Source organism: Rhipicephalus sanguineus, chromosome 9, assembly GCF_013339695.2.
Source record: "Rhipicephalus sanguineus isolate Rsan-2018 chromosome 9, BIME_Rsan_1.4, whole genome shotgun sequence".
Lineage (NCBI taxonomy): Eukaryota > Metazoa > Arthropoda > Arachnida > Ixodida > Ixodidae > Rhipicephalus > Rhipicephalus sanguineus.
The window spans coordinates 63,539,617-63,559,992 of NC_051184.2; the positions used below are offsets into that span (position 1 = coordinate 63,539,617).

Genomic DNA, 20,376 nt, shown 5'->3' on the forward strand with positions numbered 1-20,376 from the left:
CTGCGCAGTACAATGTCTACGCTTCTCGGACAACACAACGACGGTGCATATATATATATATATATATGTATATATCTATATATTTATATATATATAGTAATACCTATATCTCTGTGTACATACTCGTTTGCTGTCGCTAAGCGCGCGCGCATTCCCCGTAAACTTTGACGCACTCCGCTTCGTACACAGCGGCACGACTAACGCAGCCACCTAGCGGCGACCACATGCTCTCTATGTACAGACGTCCACACTTCTATGTAAAGCGATCAACGGACGCGTTAAACAATAATCAGAGCGTGAAGCAGCCCAACACTGACTGTGTTCGAGGAAGCAGGCTTAAGACTGTATAGCTTGCTTTTCGATTAGGTTAAACCATCGCGCAAGTATAGTCCTTTAAGCTGAGTAGCTTCGCGTAGAGGTTATCTTTTCTTCATTTTCCTTAACATGTTGCTTAGATACAGGAGTACGAACGTCTGTACTGATTCTGAGGCAAGCAGGTCGAATTGTCCAACAGCTACAGGACCAGCAGGAATCTGCGCGCCGTTTGCAGCTTGTTTAACAATAGCAGCACACTGATGAACACGCATTTCAAAACTGGCTTGTCTAAAGGCAATGATGCCCGATAAAAAGCCAACTTATATTGCCAAGGACGCCTTAGGCTTACTGTGCCATCTGCGGTGTGCCGCGTTTTTTTATGTATAGTACCGAGTACTGTGAAAACATTAAAAAAAAAAAAAGAATCCGTGATGTGTCAAGTCAAGCCGGAATGCAGCGTACCTCATGGCGCAGGCGCTAAGCGTTGCCGTTGTCTGGCAAAAAGCAACAAGCTCAACAACTGTTTAACTCAGTCGCTCATTCAGAACTGTTTAACTGGCTTCAATGTTTTGTGGTTACAAGACTTGTGAGCAGTGACGCTTGACGTAGGAAATGGCGGTTTCTTAGCGTAAGAAACGCGAACGTGGAATTGTCGGCACGTACGTTTAGAAAGAACTTCGCGAGGAATGCGAAAAGTCTTACGACAAAAAAAAAGAAAACAAAAGCCGTGTATATTATACAAAAATCAAGCTCATCGTCGCGACCTAATTAACGCTGCAAGGAGCTTTCAGCTTTGGGAAAGAAAAGTGGAAACTGGAGAGGGCATTCGCGTCGAGAAAACGTTTCTCAGTTTATGGAATCGTCGCAGGGATACCTTCTCCTATTTTTATGTCGCCCCCCCCCCCAAAAAAAAAGAAAAAAATGAAAAGAAAGAAAGGAAACGCTCACATGACGCCGCGTGCACGGCTGCGCTAGGCTTATGCGTTGTAAAGCGTACGAAGAGTTAAGTACGCATCTGGCACTATACTGCTATTCGCCTAGCCATTGTTGTTTCTAAAGGCCACGCGGCCTACAATGTTCCTCGGAACTTATCGAAATACTTGAGCTGGCAGTTTTCTAAGAAAAGTCCTGAGATGGTGACAACACATATCTTGCGGCTACTCCCCGCTCCCTCGCGGCATTCGTTTGACATTACGTATCGACTGACGTGATATAGGGTAGCCGGTAGTACGTTATTGCACTGGACTCTGCCGTTTGATTATTGCGCAGTTTTCGTAAGCGTATCTGGCGATACAAGAAGAGAAATAACGGAAAAGACTTCGTTGGCAGCTGTAAACCATTTCCTTTTTGTCTTTGTCTTTACAGCTCATACTGAGGTGCTCATCCTTTTGATGCTAGTGCATCTGGCGCCGAGAAAAATGCACCGCCCGGGATAAATCTTAAAGGAACAGTAAGGTGCCATGTCTTACTTTTTTTGTTTTCTTTCTATGAAGGTCCTAAGCCCCTCAAAATCCTATAAAAGTTGGGAGACCTCACAGCTCCCAGAACGGCTTAATGGAGTATGATTTCGACAGCCAGTTTTAGTTTCATTTCCTAAAAGATGAGGGGTTTATACAGAATTGTCTTTTTTTTTGGGGGGGGGGGGGGGATTGAACAGTGCCTGTCTGTGAGGTGGGGAAAGGGCGCAGGTTGGTTTGAAATGAGTGGGGGGGGGGGAGAGAAAGCTGTTGGGGGCGTGCATATAGACTTTTTCACTCGCGGCTTTCTCTGTGCCGCCATAACCCTCTCTGGACTGCGCTAAAGAGGCGCGACCCCCCAAAAATGCACTGCCGAGGCTGTGACGTCAGCCTTTGTACTCCCGCACGGCATGGCGACGTTTTTTCTCTCCTGCGAAAAGGTCTATAAATCCCTGACTACGTCGTGACTTTGCGACGCAAAGGTTGGTGACGTGCGAGCAGGACATGGCGACGTTTCGGCGCTGGATGCAGCACACTGTCGGTTGCCTCGTGTGTCCCAGCTCGTTATAAAGCCCGAGGTGGCAGCGCAGCGGATATGACCGAGCGAACCGGAGCGAGTGCCGAAATGTCTTGACGGCCCTGCCCTCCTCATGCGACCATGTTCTGGCGCCGCAGTGCTAAGACTCAGTTACTTCTCGGAAACAGGCTGTTGCTTAGAGTATACCTTTCTAGCATATAGACGTGCTGTGCCTTAAATTTTGCGAAAAATCTGACGTCAGTAACGGTTCATGGAGCTGTTATGGAAGTAACTATTAACGACGCACCGCATGACTTTAAATGTTTTACTGCTGCAACGAAGCCGTAATTCGTTGGAGAAACTACGTCCCGTAATTGCATCCCATATCAACGTTTTATCGCCAACACGAGCACAAATTAAGCGCTACAACATCGTCAAACCAGATTTCCTGTTCCCTGTAAGGGTGCCCCCCCCCCCTTCCACGTAACGAAAGGTATGACTAAGCTCGTTATAAGGGCACCGTAGATTTAAAAAATCGCTCATGAGACGCTTCATTAAGAAGCCATCGGTATTAAGTTCGTGAAAACGAAAGGGAGACATAGTTCAGCAATTCATTAACAAACGTCGTAATAAGCGGCAATCATTTCTATACACAAGATGGCTATTCGCAAACCTGCCCGAAGCTATTTTAGTCACTCGCTTCCATGATTTACATATGTAGCTGCGAGAGAACAAGCATTTAACGGTTGAATAGCTCGTAAAAAAGTCAACTGGGACACGTCGAAACCTCGACGGCCACCCGACCACACAACCGCACGCGACAAACGTTCCTCGTGGCGAACTTGAGCAAGAACGCAATAGCGGCCGGGACAGCTGCGATTCTGTATGTCTTGTTTTGCAGTGTGTGTGTGCATGCGTGTATTTGTGTTCAGTGTGTTTCTGTTATATTCTTATCATCTATATTGCTCTAGGGGCCTTTCACACTACGACTGATGAGTCTCTTGCTTTTTTTTTTCTCACATCCCGGAAGGGATGTTTCCATTTTTTTTCTTTCATTCGAGCTCTTCTTTGTATAGATGCTACGGACACAAGTGCTTAGTGATGATGCCTAAGACACAAACTAACGACACCTTCGATAGAAAGAAAACGAAAAAGAAGAGGACGCGTTCGTCTCGCAGTGTAACTGCTTTCACTTCGTTCGGCACTGCCCTTCTGAGGACCTTAGTGGACGACGGGCTCGTAGCTGGCGACGAGAAATGCCTTCTGGGAAATGCCATGTGGGAAATGCGTATACGGTAAAATGCCTTCGTGGGAGAGGGTTCGAGTCCTCGGCTTTGTCGAGTTCAAGTCCGGTAAGGGAGTACTTTCGGCAGCGAAAAGCACGCGCAGACCTTCGTCAGCCGGGTGCGTCCGGCACCTTAGCAACTTTAGTCCTTGCCCCTACAGTTATGGCTCACGCGTTTTTGTACTTCCCTGTCTGTCGTCGCCTCAGCCGGACGCGCCCGGTGGGGTAGCGCTGCGAGCAGCTGCGATTGCTTTACGTCACTGCGTGAGCACAGTCATTTCTGGTACGCGCGACCGCGCATGGTGGGGGTCATAGACAAAGGCCCGAGGCCTCTGCGATTTGCTCCTGCGGAGCTGATCGCGGAGGTCACGAAAAGGGCCTCCGGTAGTTCGGGGCTCGCCCACCAGGTGGTGCCACGGTGAACCGCGGTCGTGAAGGGAGCCCGAGATTGAGAAATTTTAGAGCCTGCGGCGAATTGACGTGCTCGCGACGTCACGTCCGGTGACGGGCGTCCCGCGGTCACTCGTAAAGGTTTGCCCTCTAGCGAGAGGTGTACCATCACATGGTAAGCGCCATCGCTACCTTCTTAGGAGATGGGAATTGCAGCTGTAGTTTCGAAAGGAATGATCTTCGGAGACCACCGTGACACCAGTATGAAGTACCTGTCTGTGCCCACGCGTTTCTTTCTTTCTTCAACGACTGGCAGCGATCTTCCCTCTGCAAAGCTTCGCAAAATTGGTAGGGAATCCTCTGAAGAACGGTGCCGAAGGAAACCTGCGAGCGCTTGTTTCCCCTCTTCTTTCTTTTGTTTTGTAAATGCAACCCTAGGCCACTATAGCACGTTGAAAAGGGAGCGCGTTGTGTTGGGCGTCCCCCTGCACGTTGTGCAGAGAAGCGCTGCCGGAAGCGGAAAAGAGGAGGAGGCCCGAGCCCGCGTGAAGCCATGGTCGCAAAACCTGCTCCCTCACGTTACCCGTCACGGGGAAGGAGAGAGAGAAAGATGGAGGGAAGGGAGGGAGAACCGGAAGTGCTCCGTCACGTCCGGGACCCGTGTGGAGAGACGTTGATGCCTCACACTTGCCTCCAGTCATGCTGTCCCGAAGCATACTTACAAGCGAGTACGGGTGATGACTTTCGTTTTTCGTTTACGGACCTACGCAGCATGCCAAAGACCTCGAGGGTTATCGATCGATAGTGATAACGGGAGTGGGTGATCGAAGGATTCCAGAAGAGACGGCGCTCACACAGTGACATGTGTTGTTTCTCACTAGCACGTATACACGCTCACGACGGAAGCTGTGTGGTTTGGGCTGATTGTTTCTTTGCGTTTGCCTATTTTATGCATCGGTGAGTGTTTCACCGCGTGCGCTTAATTATATTGCTGCACCGATCCGCGCGCCGTTACACGCGGCGGACGATTGGACAGACAAACCACAAGCCGAGGAAGAGGAGGGGTCGGAGAACGAAACCTAATACGAACAAGGAGGGAATTGCCCGAAGCGTGGCCTTCCCAAGACAGAGCAGCCACGAGTGTGAAGACTGAGACGAGAGACACTCTATGTACCATGAAACAACGGACACGAAATACACTTTTTCTTGTGTGTTCGCGGAGCAGGAGGAATTACACCTACTAAGACAGAAGATTCGTCAAGACATGACCGTCAGGGACGAACAAGACGCGACATATGACGCTGTCTCTCTTCCCGTGGAGTTGACAGGGCAGCTGTTAGAACTGGTTTTGCGACCGGTCAGTGCTGAAGTTGGGGCTAATGTTACGGGCAGCCATTTGCGAGTACGTTATGATTTTGCAGCCTTTAACGGGCTTCTAGCTGGGGTATATGCAGTGGAAGTTTTCGGTATGCCCGTGTTAGCGCGTTTAAGCCAACGACTAGAATTGGATTTGATGCTGGGCATTCGGGGGGGCTCGGGCCTTGCCGCAGTGTTCTTTTATTTGTCTCTCTATTTTTCTTCCATCGTGCCATGTGTGTGCACAGCGTTCGCGGAAACCACCGTAGCGCCTCGTCCATCGATTTGCCTCGACAAACTCGGGCGATCTGCGGTGGCAGGGACGAGATAGAGAAGGCCGGACTCTTCGAGACACCGCCGCTGCCCTTTGCCGAACAGGCCCGAACCGAGCCGCGCAACCGGCACCTAAACTCTAAGAAGACTTAAGCGGGACCCGATCTAGACGACCAGGTCCTTCTGGCGGCCACAACACACCGGTGCGGTGAGACAAGTATCGCGAACCATCACCGGGACGTCAACCGAACCAGGACCAAGGTTCTTGGCCAGCCGACGCGTACAATCGACTCGAAGGACCCGACCAGGGCACTAAGCCTTGGTGCGACCAGCGCCTCCGACCTGAGCCGGGGGGGGAGCCCGAAACCTAAGCTATGAACAGGGCCAAGTTGCGCAAAACCGAGCCTGGCCAGACCGACCGCTGGTGTTAACCAGAGCATGATAGTAGCTAACCTGAGCTGAGCTTGCCTTATCTGTCATCGAAGAAGGGCAGGGGAGCAAGCCTCCTGACGTCTGCCCGCGATTGGTGGGGAGTGTCGTGTGGGGGATGGGGGGTGGGGGTAATCTTTCGGGGGGGGGGGTTGTATCGGCGCTCTTTGCTTGACGCGGCTGCGGGGGGGCGCACTCGGTCGCCCGGGCGGCACTTTGACACGGTGGGAGTAACGGGGAGAGCGCTCTCCTCGCCGCATTGCATAAGTTTCAGGTACGACAACCCGGGCTGCTGCTGCTGATGCTCTCTGGTGGCGGCCCTCGTGCGGCTGCTGCAGCTGCATAGAGTGTGAGGACGCTACTGGTGCTCGCCGTCCAGCGCTTCCAGGTACTTTTGGTCGATGAACAGCGTGACCACCTTGTGCCTGCGTCAGAGAATGGAGCAGGGTTAAAGATACCTTAGGGAGCTTGCGTAGATGATTTAACTTTCCATTTCGTTCGCCCTGAGCATCTTCGTTCAACTATAGACATTCCCACACCCAGCCAGAAATCAACTCACAGCCTCTAAGCAGTTCCTCAGCAATGCCGCCTCTGCGGGAAAACCGGGTACCTTCAACGTGTGGTAGGAAGCTGCAGAAAATGCCCACTAAAATCCCCCACCCCTTATCACACCAGCGAGCTTCGGGAGACTGCCTTGGTCAGCTCCATCCACGAGGATCAGCGAATAGTGGTTGTGAGGGCCTAGGACGCTGTTCGAGCTCAAGGCATCCTATCCTGGGCTATAAGGGCGCCTCTCCTAAGCCGTCTTCTCGAATTAAGGCGTTTGTTCTATCTAAACATTGTACTTGCTTTTATTGCGATGGCAATTATATGGACGGTCTCGGCTGATTTTTGCCGTCGCCGTCGCCGCCGTCATGCACCGTGTATGTATATGTCTCTATATATACATCAAAGCCACGAAGAAAAATAATTCAGAAAAACTTTCCGACGCGCGGAATCGAACGGGTGACCTCTCGCTTTCCAGCGCGCGGCGTTGACGGTTAGGCCACGAACAGCTCCGTCTTTCAGCCTGCTAACGGCGAGCTATTTATATATACCACTTACATCAGCATGCTTTCTGAGTTACCACATAGATGGCGCGATGTCCACGCGTGGCGCGCTTTAAGGATCGTCGCCCCGTTCTTGCGAACGCCGTTGCTCTTCGCCTACAGGGCGTGGTCGCCTTCGTGCGCTTATCTCGAGGAATGAAGGGGGCGGCTCGCGGGGGAGAGGGAACGGGGGTTGTATTACTGACCTCCATTAAAAAGGCTGGACGGCGCATCCCCACTATGCGAGGCGGGCGCTTGTGAAGCCACCGGAAGGTCCCCTGTTTGTCCCGGAAGCTGGCGGCTTCTGTTCGTCTCAGTCGCGCAATTAAAATATTCTCGTGTGGCAGCTGTTGTTACCATCGTTTTTCTTTTTTATTTTTTCAAACTCTGCGATTACGCCTCACTTTAGACGCCGACGAACGCTACACGAAAGATGACAGACGCCGCGCCGACACCGTCCGAATACGGCGGAGTGCTGCAACGTACAAAATGTGTAAAAAGTAGGGGTGTGCGAATATCAAATTTTTCGAATACGAATCGAATACGAATATCCACCTTCGAATATCGAATCGAATATCGAATATCAAAGGAAAAATGCATCCACATTAACAATATTTTATTTAACATGTAGCTATTTGAAAAAAAAAAAACATTAACAGCCTGACTGGCAACACAACATACACTGCTATCTCGAGAACACAATGTCCAGACTAGCACAATGCACATCACAACGCAAGCAGATATCACGGCACAATGAAAGTAATGACTAGATGTTATCATGAAGAAATATGAGTTGCTCCACATGATCAGGCAGCAGGCGCTCCCTTCTAACAAAGACACCCCCCCCCCCGCCACTGAAAAGGCACGCTCGCTTGGAACAGAAGTGGCTGGTATAGGGAGGTACATGGGGCGAATCTTTGCCAGACTGGGATATCTGAAGGTGCCTACAGTCCGCCACCAGTCACATGGGTCACTGTCTTTCTTCAGGAGTGGTCCCGCATAGTGAACGAGTGGTAGTGCGGCATGTTACGGCCGCATAATATAGAAAATGTACGGTTACATGATCGCCCACAGCGCTGCACGTCGGAGATGCACCAGCAATAAATCATACGTAGTGGGGCGCTTGTCGCAGGCAGATATCGTGCCTCCGTGTACTTACGATATGTATCGCTCCTCTCGGCAACGTTTTTAGCTATACGAACGCAGTAGAAATGTGGAAGACGAGAGTTATTTTATGCATGATAATCGAATCGCATATACGAATTTTTCGAATATTCGTAGTTATCGAATATTCGAAACCTTTCGAATACACGATTTTCGAATCGAATACGAATATTTCGAATGTAATATTCGACGAGTATTCGAAACTTTCGAATATTCGCACACCCCTAGTAAAAAGTAATGCAACTTTGAGGTACTTACGCGTGAAATGTCTTCCCTCACGACTTTTCCGGTCGATTCGTACAGTTTACTGCGCTACAGGCCGGTATTTCTTTAAAAAAGAAGAGAAAAGCTCTCTTCCGGGACAGAAACGGCGGCTTCCGGTGGCTTCACACCCGCGTGCTCGATGCGCCATCCAGCTCCTCCTAGTGGAGATTAGTGGGTTGTATGTCTTGTACTTTCCCCGCGATGTCTGCGCTGAAGTCACAGAGCGTACGAAGGTTGCTTCGACGCTGCAGCGGCCGCGTTTGCGAAAGTGGCGCGCTGTTCAAACAGAAATAGGTAACGACTGGGACAGTTAGTTCGCGCTCGTCCTGTATGTACCTGTTTGTTCGTTTCGTGCGTCCTGCTTTATGTTTGAGCAGTGCGCTTCCAGTGTCGAGCTGTGACGCATAATAGTTCGCGCTGGTGCTGTGTGCGTTCTTTTCGTGCGTCCTTTGGGCTCGAGCGACGCGCTGGCAATTTCGAGCTGCTTTCCGTTCTTCGCGTTACATTCCAATTTATTGCTATCGCATTCATTGCTTCGCCGTTACGACGAAACTGTGACTTTTTTCCTTCTCACTGTCTGTTAGATGTCACTCTTAAGTGGCGACGATATGTAAGTCCGCGTTGATCAAGTGATAAGCGCGTCTGAAATTGGTGCTCTCGAGTAGGCTGTATCACTCTAATCGTGGTAACCGATCAATGTGATTTTGTGCACCTATAAAGTAAGGGTTACATTAGCTTTGAGTGCATAAATTGTAAACTTGGTAACCCTTGCTATCGGTGCACAAAATCACATTTATCGGTTACCATGTTTAGAGTGCACCGTGCACAGCTTCTGCTGATACAACAGTATCTAGGTTATTGCAAGGCGTAGGACAAATTATTCATCATCCTGACCCGGCGGGAGTGGATGTACAGGGAATTCTGTTTACAACTAAGGCTGCAACTGCTGTGGGGGCTATGCAATGCTTCATTGCACGTATACCATTTCGAGTACTTTACACTGGAAGACAATGAACGCCACAAGAGCTATCTTCGTGTAGATAAGCCGGCAGGCGAGTCGCATCCGTGGATGGGACCACTTTGAAAAAAGAAAGTGGTGATTAGAGTCTCCCTGAACAATGACGCAAGCTATCTTGCATTAGGAGGTCCTAGATACGAGCTCTCGTACATCGGTCCCAACTTTCGTGGGCACTATAGGCCAGGCGTACAAGGGTGGGAAAGGCCACTCGGGGACGTCATTCTTGAAAGGACCTACTTAGTAGTAGTGTTGCCCGATACTAAACAAAAACAAAAATGAAAATACATACTATTTTTTTTTTTGATGTAGCACGAAGGTGAAAGTTAAAGCCGTGACATCGTCGAAAATCTGGACCGCTGCCTGACTGCCCCGCCATTTATGCGCGGTAAATTAGTGATAAACCACGAGCGTACAATTGAACAGCGCCGAAGTTTTTCAGTTATCTTTAGGTTTATTTTCTTCCAACCTCAGCAAGAGTGCATAAATTTATGCGCTCAAGGTGCGTAACCCTGTATACGTTTGATTAGTTTCCTACTGCGGAACGGCAAGTGCTTCGTTTTTGCTTTGAGTTGTTTTGTGGATACTTTCGTGTTTTCTGTACGCTTGCTATCATCATTTGTTTGATTTTACGCTCCTGTTACCCTGTAATCCCACTCTTCGAAGATCTCTAAAAGGGATTGCGGTATTTATAAATAAATAAATAAATAAATAAATAAATAAATAAATAAATAAATAAATAAATAAATAAATAAATAAATAAATAAATAAATAAATCCGGAGTATAGAAGAGGGAGAATAGTCCCGATGTGAGAGCGGTAAAGGGTGCCCCTAAAAGAAGGAAACGTATGCGCATCTGTTTGTCCACATGTATGTGCGTGTACGCATTATAAATTGTTGAAGTAACACGCAGCGAAGTTTGTTGGGTACTGGTAACAACTTGACGGGTGTCGCCTCCTATACCAAATGTTGAAGGTACCCGGTTTCTCCGCTGAAGCGGCATTGCTATTCAGTTCACTGCGTAAGGGCTATGAGGTGATATCTGGTTGGGTGTGGCAATGTATAAAGTTCAAGGCAAACGAAGTGGGAAGTTAGCTTCGACATACCAGCAGGGGGCAACGCAGCATGGTCCAAACAACGCGTAGAGCCAAGAAGTGAACGCGTTCAGAAAGGAGGTGGTTAGAATACCGTATACACTAGCATGGGAGATCAGTTAGCCGTCCCTTGAGGCAGGCAACCGCCGCGTATGTTTAAAAAAAATCCTTACAAAGGTCGTCCGAAACTTGAAATTATGTTTAGAACGAAAGATAAAAAAATTCAAAGTACTCTACTATAGAAGGGCTCTACGCAGGTATCGCTGACGGAGGTCCAAGATGTGGAGAACAGTTGTGTTTCGGAATACTTTACACGAATATTGCCGTGCCCAACTACACAGATTACAGTTACGAAAACTGGAACGCACCTAATCGTCGAAACGCATCAATACTGTTCTTTTATAACCGTCGTACTGGCTCTCGTGGTGTCCGTATGCTTTTTCTAAACATTCCTTCAAATTTGTCAAAATCATCAAGAATAAACAAAACACACAATGTATCTTCTTATCACGCTGAGTTCTTCTAGTCAACTTGCGCTCACCCAACCAGTGTCCGTGATTCGTTTTGACACCACGGACGTCAATTTAAAAAATCTCGTAGTTCTGCGGCCTACTGCGTGATATCCTGGACAGTGAGGAAGCGTATGCCCGGTTCACTACGTTGCTTCATTCCTCTGGAAACCCGTGTCTTCGTCCTCGGACTGGACGATATACTTCGCATATAGGCCATTGTGTAAAAAATGCAAGATACCACGTACATGTCAAAAATCTATACGAAGCAAAGCTTTAGTAAAGCACCGTTCATTAAATTATGTACAGGACGGATCATAGGCGTGCGCACGGTTCCCCTTCGGGGGGGGGGGGGGGTCAAGGTTCGTCGCAGCGCCCCCCCCCCTCGCTTTTATGTCAATGTGTGGGGATGACTTTGCGTCCCCCTCTTAGGTGAATAGGGGGGGCGGCTGCCCCCCCCCTGCCCCTCCTGTGCGCACGCCTATGGGACTGATGCATAAAGTTGCCCTCTACTTTCTCTGCAGCGTGCGACCTGATGCATGTATGTTTATCCACCACGTGTTCCATCTGTGCCCTCATGGGGCCTGAACTAAGGGCTCCACCCAACGAGGACGATCCTTTAGGCCTGCATAAATAAAAGCTTTTCTCTCTCTCTCTCTCTTGCCCTCATGCAGTCAATGTGTTTTTCGATTAACGTATTTGCCCGATAATAAGCAGGGGATTTATCACGCGTATGCGCTATACCGCATTGAGCATAATAAATGCAGACGCAGTGCTGACACCGCATAAAGCAGAACGAAGTGGACATCTCGAGGACGGAGTACGTCTTCAAGCAAGTTTTACAGCGGAGATGTTAGGGTACTTTGGGTACAAATAGTGACACAAATGTTGCTGAAACGACGCAAGAGAAACAGTAACGTCATTGAACGTGCAGACACAACCAAGACGCCTACTTCAATAAGCTGACACTCATTCCGGCATACGGTCTTACGTATTGGAAAAGCGAGTTGCGCAAATGGTCGAATAACGAAGTCTGAAAACAGACGACTACCGGAGCGTGTGTTTTGTTCTTTTAGAGTTGCGAAGTTTAACAATGGACTTCTTCCAGAAAAGCAAACGTCTCGAAGTTAGTGGTTCGCAGTAGTGCTACGGCAACACACACAGCAAACCGACGCTATGGTGCCGCTGGCTTAACGATCTAATATTTAAGGGCACCATGAGCGTTCAGCTTTCGGACAGTGTGCGGCAGGCTATTACGGGCTCCCCCATTCCGAGGAACGTGCATCCGACTTTCATCACTGGCAGGAGAACGGTTCGTGCTTCTGCGGTACGCGCATGCGCACGAGGCAGAGTCATGTTTTGTAGATGCTGCCCAGTACAAAGGCAACTCCAGTCGCTTTGTTGCTAAAGTTGAGGACATGAAGGGCCGAGTATTATCAGCCGCGTCAATCAGGACGTCGTCGGCTTGCAAGGCGGAGCAGCTGACGCTCCTAGGTGGGACAGGGACGAGATTTATACGGACTCGAGATCAGCCCTTCGAACTTTCTCGACTGGGGCTGTTTGTGAGGAGGTTGCTAGGGCACTAGAGGGTAGAGTGCTTACTCGTCACGTCATTACATGGTTCCCGGCGCACGAGGGCGCCGAAGTAGGGGGCTAGTCAACGTTAATGAGTTTGCCCATGCCCGGGCTCGAGGTCTTGCCGGCCGCACCGGCCACTGGGAAGCCGGTGTGCCGGGTGGGCCCGGCGACGGGCTGGCTCCGATCTTTCCGGCGGCCGGAGTCAATCGGTAAAGAATCTTCCGGACCCGAATAAAGTTCACTACCCACCTAACTACCTGACCGACTGTAGGACGATGATGCGTTTGCAAGACCAACCGCCATCTACTATGTTCTCAGTATAGGATCCGCACTGACCACTCTCACACACTGACCAAAACGGCATTAGCGCATTCAGTATGTTATACAGCGAGGCTTACAGCCACCCACCTGAGTGGCAAGAGTAGCAGGATGATGACGGGGAAGACCATCTTTACGTAGGGCCACGGCGCGAACCCGAAGAAGCACATGACCAGCAGCTGCACCACCTGGCAGACGGTGAACACGTGTATCTTTCGCTGCGGGCAGCGCCGGATGTAGTGGTTGGGCGGGTATGCGGCCTGCTCCATGAAGAGCAGCGTGATGCGCTCGAACATCTGGTTGCCGTTGAGCGACGTGATGGCCATGTAGAGGAACAGTCCGTCCAGCACCGCGGTCGGGATGTGCGCCAGCGGGTAGGGCAGCATGAACACCGAGAGCCCAATGAGCAGGTGCGAAATCGCACCCGTGAGCCGGGTCTCGCGCACGCGCACGATGATCTCGTACACGTGGCCCTGGTCGACGCGTTCCTCGACGTCGGCCATGCTGCGCACGTGCAGCGGCGAGTGCGGCAGCACGCCGTGCATCCAGGGCAGGCCGAACAGCGATAGGACGCCGTTCAGCAGGCCCACGACCAGCAGGTCGAGGTGGTAGGCGGCGCCCTTCTTGAGCTTGTTGCACGGGTTGTTGACCACCGCCGCGGAGATGTTCTGGTCCATGAAGAACAGCAGCGACAGCGCGAGGCCCAGGCCCATGGCGGCCAGGGCGGCGGGCCACTTCAGCGCCTCGACGCGCGCTCGCACGAACTGGTCGCTGTGGCCGAAGTGGAACTGTTCCGCTGCGCCAGGGTATAGCAGAACGCGAGATGTTTTAGCATGACACGTGAAAGCACAGCCGAACTTGTCATTGTTAGAGCACTCGGATGGTCTCTCGCGAGGTCCGCCATAACCGCGATCGTCATAGTATGACGTAAGCACACACTAGGTAGAAGTTCAGGGGAAGCTGGAAGCTTAAAACGATAAAAAATTGTAGCGGCTTAGCTCGGCTATACCAGGATATACCTAGCGTGAGCTAAGGTTCATGTCATTATTCTTAGCTCTCCTGGTTGTCTAGGATTGATTACCATGCTTACTGCTGCTTCAATGACACACACATGGTGTACGCATTATATGACACATGTATATTTATTTTTTGCTCAAGGTCATTTCTCTATTGACACAAAGACGGCTCTGTGGTCAGTTTAGTAACACACTGCCATCTCTATGGCCCCAACGCCCGGTGCAGCGTCAGACGGCCACTGCGCAACGGAGGCGCACAGCTTGGCGCGCTCCGGCGCCAGTACGTCTGCTGTGGCTATCACGTCACTCCTCTGGAATGAGCAGGTCGGCGAGGAGCGCGGCGGCGGGTCCGGTGCGCCAGCTGTGCGCCGTGTGATGTCACTGCTCCTCGTGCATGCGCAGCACGGCTCTCGAAATGCCACGCGAAACTGCTCCACCTCGGCCATTGTAGCTAACACTACAAAAATCCTTGGAACACGGAATGAGGCTGGAGCCAATGTTTCGACAAGTGATCGTGCCTTCTTTAAGGCAGCAACTTGACAAGCATAGGCGTGCGCAGGGTCCCCCTTCAGGAGGGGCGAAGGCTCATCTCGGCGCCCCCCTTCCTATTGAGTCAATGTATGGGGCTGACTTTTCGCCCCCCCTCTTCTTAGGTGACTAGGGGGGGGGGGGGGCGCCCCCGTGCGCACGCCTTTGCTGGCAAGCAACCAGCAACCTTCAAGGCAGCTGCCTTGAAGGAGACAAGTCCATTTGTCGAAATATTGCCTCCAGCGACATCCCGTGTTCCAAGGATTTTTCATAAGTATACACACTGCAAGACGATGACCTCAGAAACACTTGGGCTGAGTTGGATGCGACGTGCGTGACAATAATGTGGGCGACGAATGTAGCAAACACTCGGAGCGAGCTGGAAATGATTTGTGAGATGAGTAAGAGTGGGGTTATAGTATGCGTAACATTGAGCGCAAGGGACACGGAGAGCAGGAGGAACAATAAAACACACGAGGCTCACGCTGCCTTTTTACAGCGAAAGCTGTTATGAGATCATTTCACCGGCCGTTTTTGGCGCCGTAGTTGTCCGCCGCCGCCGCCGCCGCCGCCGCCGCCGCCGCCGCCGCCGCTGCCGCCGCCGCCGCCGCCGCCGGTGTCCGTAACCAGTATCGCTCGAAATAAGAAAAAAAAAACGAAATAAGAAAAAATTCCAGGATGGAACGAGGTTCGAACCTGGGTCCTCTGCGTGTGAGCCCACTATTCAACCTCTGAGCCATGCCGGTGGTTGAAACTGCTTTGCAAAAAGGTCCTATACAGGTTTCGTGTCGGGAACGAACCACATTAGCATATGCAATATAGCGTGGTAGAAGAGTAAAATAAGCGCCAAGCGTCGCACAACGCGAATTCTATAACCAGGCGTCACACAATGCGAATTGCGCAACGAGTAGGTTGTTGATTGCTTCCAACCCATTACAAAGGTCTCTGCCATATTTCTTCGTCGTCATCAGGCACAGCATCAACAAAGTGCGCATAATGCCTTGCATGCGTTTAGCAGATAGCACGGCTCTCCGTAGAATGACGAAAAATGGCACAGTGCCTGCTGCCCTACTTATGAAAAATTACAATGATTTATAGCGTAGTGGGTTCCTCGCAAGTGCACTTGTATTGGTTGCCAAGGAAGCCCATAAGCGCATGATCCATTTCCTCGGGGTCTCAGTAAAGTTCTTCGCACCCCTCCCCCGTCTCTCTCCCACGTCAGCGTATGTTATACAGCATGACGCAGAGGGAAATAGCGACCGGGCGTCACCCAGTGCAAATTACATAACTGGTGGGCCGTTTAAACCCATTACAAAGGGCTGAGCCGTAATTCTTCATCGTCATCAGTCGTCGCGTCAACAAAAGTGCACATAATCCCTTACAGACGTGTAGCTGGTGCCTCGCTTCTCCGCAGAATGACGAATAATGGCTTAGTAGGCGCTTCCCAACTTCACGAAAATTTGATTTATGGCGTAGTGGGTACCTTTCTAGTGTACTTGTATTGTAGCCCCAAGAGAGCTTACAACGGGCTCTTGAAACGCCGCTCTTCCAGCTTTCGCTGTGACTGTGCTGCGGTTTCAGCGCAGGCCTGGCGTTTTTTCTGTTCGTGTGCCTTATTCTCGAAGTTGTACATAACGACGTACCAAAAAGCACAGGCGTGCGCAAGGTCCCCCATTGCGCAAGGGTAGTTGGGTGTCGAAGTGGGTGAGGTTTCACCGCAGCGCCGCCCCCCCCCCCCTTCCCTGCCTCTCCGAGTAAGGCCCTTACGAACAGAACGCAGTGTAGGGGGGACTGCCCCCCCCCTTACCTCCTTCCCCCTGTGCGCCCGCCTATGCCAAGAGGCCTTGAGGGACACTAAAGTGAAACGATAAATTAGTTTCGACTGATAAATTGCGCTCTGGAAACATTGGTGTTGTTAATTTCACTGTCATTGGTTTATCAATACTCGAGAAAATCAATGCCAAGGGTTTCACTTCCCGCCAAAACTTCCCGCCAAAATTTTCGATGTTGACGTCGGGGATATCAAAGTGTTTTTCTACGTATTTGGGCCGCATTGGCTCGACGAAGTTTCCTGAAACTCAGTATGTTAATTCTCCGGCTCCCTCAGAAGGCAATGCACTTCAATTTTACCGACTGGGAACTATGTAGGCCCCAGTAGGCGCCATCAAAATCCATGGCGTCGCCAGTCGCATTTTCTTTTTGCGCGTTTTGCCGCTTACCAAGCGTCTTCTCGCAGTAAGGGTGATGTTCTTGGTATCGTGAAAGAGTAGTTTACTAATACGCAAAAGATCGCTCTTTTTCTTCAGTGCCCCTTTAAGTAATAATAATATCTGGGGCTTAATGTCCCAAAACCACGATATGATTATGAGGGACGCCGTAGTCCAGGGCTCCGGAAATTTCGACCACCTGGGGTTCTTTAACGTGCACCTAAATCTAAGCGCACGAGCCTCAAACATATTCGCCTCAATCGAAAATGCAGCCGCCGCGGCCGGAATTCGATCCCGCGACCTTCGGGTCAGCAATCGAGCGCCGTAACTACTAGACCACCCGTGTGAGCCGGAGGTGACGTAGGGCAAGGTGCACTCACTCTCGACCTCTCGGAAGACGAACGAGCCGAGGAAGCTGAGCGCGATGACGGCCACGGGCAGCGCGTAGTCGGCGAGCATCTCACGCTTGCTGGCCTGCAGGTAGGGCGTCTTGTTGAAGTTGTACAGGGACACGGCCAGCCACACGGTGCCCAGCATGAGCAGCAGGAAGAGCAGGCTGTTCTCTCGTCGGCACGTGGGCAGGGCCTCCAGGAGGGCCTCGGCCGCCGTCGTGTTGTTGGTGGCCGCGCCCACGTTGTGCAGAAGCCGGCTCAGCGACTCCACCGTCGGAGGCGAGCACTCGGACGCGTAATAGTAGCGCTGGAAGTTCTTGTACACGTCGCGCCCGGCGTCCACGCAGAAGGCGATGCTGATGAACAGCGCGAATATCTCCTCCGTCGACCTGCGGGCCAGCGGTCGAACCGATTAACAGCGTTCACACTTGTGCACGTTGAACCATAAGGCTTCTGACAATCGAACGCACGATTATGTTTTAGAGAAGTCCTACGCATACTACACTTACTTAATGAGTGAGTGAATAAGCTTTATTTAAAAGTGGTCCGACAGTTTCCTTCGGGTGAGGCGGTGGAAGAAGGACTTAACCATTTTTACTTACTAAAAATAATTTATAATTTTCGTCTCGCACTCTAGCTTATACATTGGGCACGTGCAGCTTTTGCTGCATGATTATTCACCTGTTTCAGACGGGTAACACTATAGGTTACGGGGATTACGTAGGTTGACACTTCTTTCAGGCTTTAGTGTGCTGTGCAATGAGTGACTGGTATTACATCGATGTCTTGACAAGATATAGTGGTAGGGTCGCAACAAAATTACTGTCAAAAGTAGCGCTATTTTACGTGCATATTATACATGTTTTGTGTTTAAGTTGAGAGCAGAGTACAACATATTGAAGCTGCACGTCTTACCTTTAAGGCGTGTTGCGCAGATCCTGTTAATAATTGCTCTTGTCTTGTGTCCCGAAACCACGATATGGTTATGAGGGACGGATATAGTTATGAGTGGAGGGCTCTGGAAGTATTGACCACCTGGTGTTCTATAATACACGAACTTAAATCTAAGTACACAGGCCTCCAGCACTGTCGCCTCCATCGACCTTCGGGTCAGCACTCGGGCGCCATAACCACTAGACGACCGCGGCGGGTCGCGCAGCTACTGTTGACTATACTCGGTGTTTTAATACGCTCGCCTTGGAATTAAGTGTAACGACTACGTTAATTTCTCGTTTACTTGTGCGCTTCATCTCTGCCACTTAGGAGGCCTGAGGCTCCAGAATCCTGTGATTTAAGACAGCCCATATTTTTTCTGTTTGGCTTCCCGAATAATGTAAACCCTTAGTTGATGAGAATAAAGTTGAAAGTTTTCCTGCCGGAGATGCTGTTCTTAGTACGCATATCAAAGTAGCCTACGCGTGGCTAAGTTTCTTAACTTAGGTCCCCCATACAATCAATGAATTTCGTGCTTGGCAAACTGGTGTTCTGTAAAGCTTTGAGTCAAGAAATGAGAGCAGGAGGTGCACGCAGGGTGACTCTCCTTCTTCCGTTCTCTGTGTGGTGAATTGTACAATACTCGATTAAACGAAATGCGCCCGGGGTATTTCTTTTCTCTAGCATTTATGGCGGTGTCCTCGTACCTGCACGAGGGATTAGGACCTCCGTGCATGTGTTTCTCGGCACGCCACTGAGCAGGCAACCTGATTTCCACAAGCACCACGACCGGAAAGGAAGCTTCACAACCACCTACGTGAGCGCGAAAGCCCGACAGCCAGGCTGCTGTTGGCACGACCTAGCTTGAACGTACGCACGGCAACGTCGCTGAGACTGATAAGCCCGTGTCTGCGTGTGCGCATTGTTAGACTGGCTGGATTCGGCGCGCATGCGTCGTGACGCGGCTTCTTTTCTCGACACCGTAATCTCGGCAGCAGACTGACAGTAAAGGAAATCTGATGAACGCCATCCCAACAGGACAGTGTTCTCGGTCGGTCGCTCTCGACGATACTGTCAATCACCTTCGCCATTTTTCGCGTGGATTGTTATTGGACGTGTCGATGTCTGCGGCTGTGACGGCGTTCCTATCTCTGTTCTGTAAGCAGTGCGCCTGTTAGCTCCCCAAGAATACTGTCGCTACGTCCTGCGCTACTCGCTCGGGACATGACGAAAAGTGTTCCCCTGAAGTGGTCGTCCGAGAGATCTCGATCACTCAGATGTGTCCCCAAGTGATCGTTGGTGTGATCGCCTACACGGACACGCCCTGACAAGCCGCGCTATACTTTGACGCATCAGCGAGATTCCTGAGGCAGCGCGTCCTGCTTGATTGTACAACCGGCAGATCGCACCGTAGTACGTGAGTTGCAGCGTTTCTCTATAGCCCCTTTATTTATAGCTCGCCGCCTGATCGATTCGTGACAGTGTCGGATTGTGATGGATTGCCGACAAACGTGTCAAAGCTTTAAGAGCGAAGCTGTTCAGCAAATCGTTCCTTGTATCTCGTATCACGAAACCATCACCATCATAAATGGGCATGGGCCACAGAAATCGGGTAAATCACACCGCTCACCACCTGGTCCACCAAAAAAGAAGGCAACAGTTCGCCCAACACTAGGGAACGGGAAAGGCAGCGGCGGCTGCTAGAAGACCCCGAAGCGATGGAAGGCCTACGCCATTGGCGACCTGCCCGTAGATCTATGAGAGCTGCGAGCGCTCGGTTTCAGCGCGAGTTTCTGTCTTCTCTGCAGTTTGGACATCCGTGTCTTGTCTGGGACTGTATGAGAGGTCCAAACGCTTGGTTTTAGGGCGAGTTTCTGTCTCAGGAGTATGGACATCTGTGTCGTGTCCGCGACTGTGTGTGGTTTAACTCGAACCTCTCCGCACTGAGAATCAAAGTAGAAACGACCTATCATCACCTGGCTAAAGCCTAGCAGCGACCTAGAAGTAACCTAGAAAGGACCCTCATCACCCAGCTAAGGCCTAGAAACAACCTAGAAGCAATAAAATTAGTCTTCAGAATCGTCCAGTATCGCTGTGTCAAGCCTTGCGTGGCTTAGTGCAAGCTTCGCCACTTTATAGTATATATATATATATATATATATATATATATATATATATATATATATATATATATATATATATATATATATATATATATATATATTTCGGCAACAGTTACGGTGGATAT

General features: G+C 50.4%; 1 protein-coding gene across 1 annotated transcript in view; it reads right to left on the bottom strand.

Moving 5' to 3' along the window:
• Window positions 1–6,169: 6,169 nt before the first annotated feature.
• LOC119405255 (solute carrier family 4 member 11) overlaps window positions 6,170–20,376 on the bottom strand; it is a 100,743-nt gene continuing 86,536 nt past the window's right edge. Inside the window, exons 11-13 of the mRNA XM_049419241.1 lie at window positions 17,184–17,584; window positions 13,143–13,848; window positions 6,170–6,447 (exon numbers count right to left, since the gene is read on the bottom strand). Coding sequence (XP_049275198.1) covers window positions 6,381–6,447; window positions 13,143–13,848; window positions 17,184–17,584 — 1,174 coding nt within the window. The 3' untranslated portion in view covers window positions 6,170–6,380. The remainder of the gene's footprint in view (window positions 6,448–13,142; window positions 13,849–17,183; window positions 17,585–20,376) is intronic.